The following is a 2,952-nucleotide window of genomic DNA, read 5'->3' as shown; positions in this document are numbered from 1 at the left end:
TCTGCTGGACTCTCTCCAGAAGATCCCTGTCCCTCTGGAACTGGGGAGCCCAGAACTGGACACAAATAAAGGGGTTTTAATTGGAAAAAGGTGAAAGATGGAGATGAAATATCAGGAGCTACACGGAGAAACAGACCGGAGGAGGAGGAGAGCAGCACTGTCACCGCAGCGGAGTGGCCTTCACCCCTCCTGCTTGCTGCACGTCCAGCTGGCCCCCAGCCCAAGGTGACAGCGAGCACCCACGGGGCCACCCGAGCCCAAAACATCACCGATAAGGGCTTGGCGTGGGCTGGCTGCACGTGCCACCAAGGACAAGTCGGGCTGGATTCAGCTGCACCCATGGGTGCAGGGCTGGACTGATGCACCCTGTGCTGCAGCACCTTCCTCAGGGACTGTCACTGCTGCCATCGTAGCACACGGGGGCTCGAGGTGTGTCCCACTTTGGGGAGGTACCAGCAAAGATGGGAGACCACCAGGGTTAGGACAGAGAGAACTTCCCACCTTGGCTGCAAGATCCTCGTGCACTGACCCATCTCCCAGGAGAGCTCGAATCCAAACGAGGAGCACCCAGGTGAGCCATGGCCATGGTGGAAAGTGCCTTTCCATGGAGGGGAGCAGCCCCGTGGGGTGAAGGTGACCCCAGCTCATGGCATTGGCAAACACCACCGGTGACATCCCCACCCGTAGCCACAACAGGGACCCGGCCAGTGGGGCAGAGGGTGGATGCTTCCCCCCCCCCTCGCCTTCCCCAACACCCCACGCCAGGAATTTCTCCTCTCAGCAGAAATCTCTGGGGTTGTTTGTGCTCCTCCTGGAAAGATTGGGCTGGAAAAACCGCTCCCCTCAGCCTGGGTGTCTGGGACTGTCTGCAAGAGGCAGCTGGCTCTGTGACATGTCCCCTGCCACCCCCCAGGACAGAGAAAACAAGCCTGGGGACAGGGATCTGTGCAGGGGACATGTCACACGCTGTGGGCGCTGGGGTCTGCAGTGGGGACAGAGCTGGGTGGGCAACAGTGGAGTCCCTCCTGTCCAAGCACACCAGTATTTCTCCAGGGTCTTTATTGGCAAGATCCAGCCCTTTGTCCAGCACCCCATGGCCCTGTCCCACAGTGTCCCCAGCTTCCTCCTGCGTGAAGTGTCCCACCAAAGGGGATGATCCAGGGATGGATGCTGAGAGAATCACCCAAGGGTTCTCCCTGCAGAGCTGAGAGGTGGCTCAGGCCAGGATGGGGTAGGTGGCTTCGGTGGCCACACCACAGTTGTTGTCCTTCATGGCCATCAGGATGTAGCCATCGTTGCCCCAGTATGTGGACCAGGAGTTCTTGATCAGCCAGTAGGTCTCTCCCTGCAGGACCCCGTAGCCCACGGCCAGCACCGCGTGGTCCAGTGTTCCTGGCTTGTTCTCTGCAGGGGATGACATGGGAGATGGCTCGTCTGGAGAACATCCCTGTCTGGAGAGCATCCCAGCTCCTGGGGCTGCAGGACTGGTTCCCTCTTCCACCCCTGTCCAAGATGCTCAACAACGAGGAAGGGATGCTGGGTGTCCTGGCATCTCCCTGGGCACCCAGGTCCTCCCGTGCCCCATGTGCCACCCAACTCACCACACTTGGGCTCATAGTAGATGCCATTGGAGTAGAAGGAGAAGGTCTTGTGTGAGGCATCGATGCTGACGGCCACGGGGCCGTGCTTGTAGATGGCAGCTTTGACTGCTGTGATGTTACCTGAGGTGACGTTGACGTAGCCCGTGATCTTGGCCAACATCTCAGACTGGTTGTAGTGGCACAAGCCATTCTGTGGCACCCAGGGAAGGGGACACTGTGTCATCTGGAGCCCCCAGGTCCCCTCGCTGGGTCACGATGGCCCTGTGCAGCTCTGCTCTGATGCAGGGAGTGATCTGGGTGGGACTTGGGCTGTGACAACATTCCAGCTCTGGTCCCTCTGTCCTCCCTTGTCCACCATGATGGGGACATTTTCCCAGTTGCTGCAGTGACACAGCATTGCCCAGATGCAGCGTGGGGACCTGGCTCTGCACCCAAAGCCCTGGAGGGGTTGTTGCCTGTGTCTTGCAGCCACGTCACTGTCCCTGGGCAGCCCAGCTCCATCCCTGCACCCCAGGGTACGAAGGGACCCATGACACCACCCATGGGTGGAGAAGCCTCGTCCTTCTTTTGCAAGAAGAGAAACTGAGGCACGTGGTGATGAAACTGCCCGGCTGAGCCCTGGGGTGCAGGGACTGTGCTTTGAACCATGGGGACCTGGTGCCTTGGGAACGAGGTGACGTCCCCATCTCCAGAGCCTGTTAGCACCTCTGATTGATCCTGGTGTCCCCACCATGGCCTGGGGGGCACATCCTGAGACCTGGGGGACCTCAGAAGGGACATGGGGCCACCCTCACCTGTCCCTTGTAGGCACCGTAGGACTCGGTGCTGGCGATGCCACCGTGTTTCTTGATCCACTCGTAGGCTCTCCACTCCTCGCCCCCGTCGCAGGCGTAGTTCCCAAAGCCCCAGGAGCAGTCGATGAGGACTTGTTGGGACAGGGGGGTCAGCACGCCGGTCTGTGGAGGGGACACGCTGTAGGGATGGGGACAGGCACCCTCCAGGTGCCCCAGCCATCTCCGTCGGGCACGGCCCCGCTCTGACCTTGAGGAAGAGGGCACCCTCCATGGCGCCCGTCGTAGCGAAGCTCCAGCAGGACCCACAGACGGCCTGATCCTTCACGGGGGTCACAGCGCCTGAGGACACAGAGTGGGCCGGTCTGTGGAGGGGACACGCTGTAGGGATGGGGACAGGCACCCTCCAGGTGCCCCAGCCATCTCCGTCGGGCACGGCCCCGCTCTGACCTTGAGGAAGAGGGCACCCTCCATGGCGCCCGTCGTAGCGAAGCTCCAGCAGGACCCACAGACGGCCTGATCCTTCACGGGGGTCACAGCGCCTGAGGACACAGAGTGGG

The 2,952-nt window shown here is 61.1% G+C and overlaps 1 protein-coding gene across 1 annotated transcript in view; it reads right to left on the bottom strand.

Annotated features, from left to right (window-relative positions):
• Window positions 1–1,041: 1,041 nt before the first annotated feature.
• The window catches only part of LOC104529375 (digestive cysteine proteinase 1), a gene marked incomplete at its 5' end in the record, with an annotated part of 4,665 nt that continues 2,754 nt past the window's right edge, over window positions 1,042–2,952 (bottom strand). Inside the window, 4 exon segments of the mRNA XM_010173668.2 lie at window positions 1,042–1,404; window positions 1,602–1,791; window positions 2,396–2,557; window positions 2,843–2,934. Of these exon segments, the coding sequence (XP_010171970.1) occupies window positions 1,217–1,404; window positions 1,602–1,791; window positions 2,396–2,557; window positions 2,843–2,934 (632 nt within the window).

Source organism: Antrostomus carolinensis, unplaced genomic scaffold (genome assembly GCF_000700745.2).
Source record: "Antrostomus carolinensis isolate BGI_N321 unplaced genomic scaffold, ASM70074v2 scaffold32068, whole genome shotgun sequence".
Lineage (NCBI taxonomy): Eukaryota > Metazoa > Chordata > Aves > Caprimulgiformes > Caprimulgidae > Antrostomus > Antrostomus carolinensis.
This window is presented reverse-complemented; position numbering and strand designations above follow the sequence as displayed.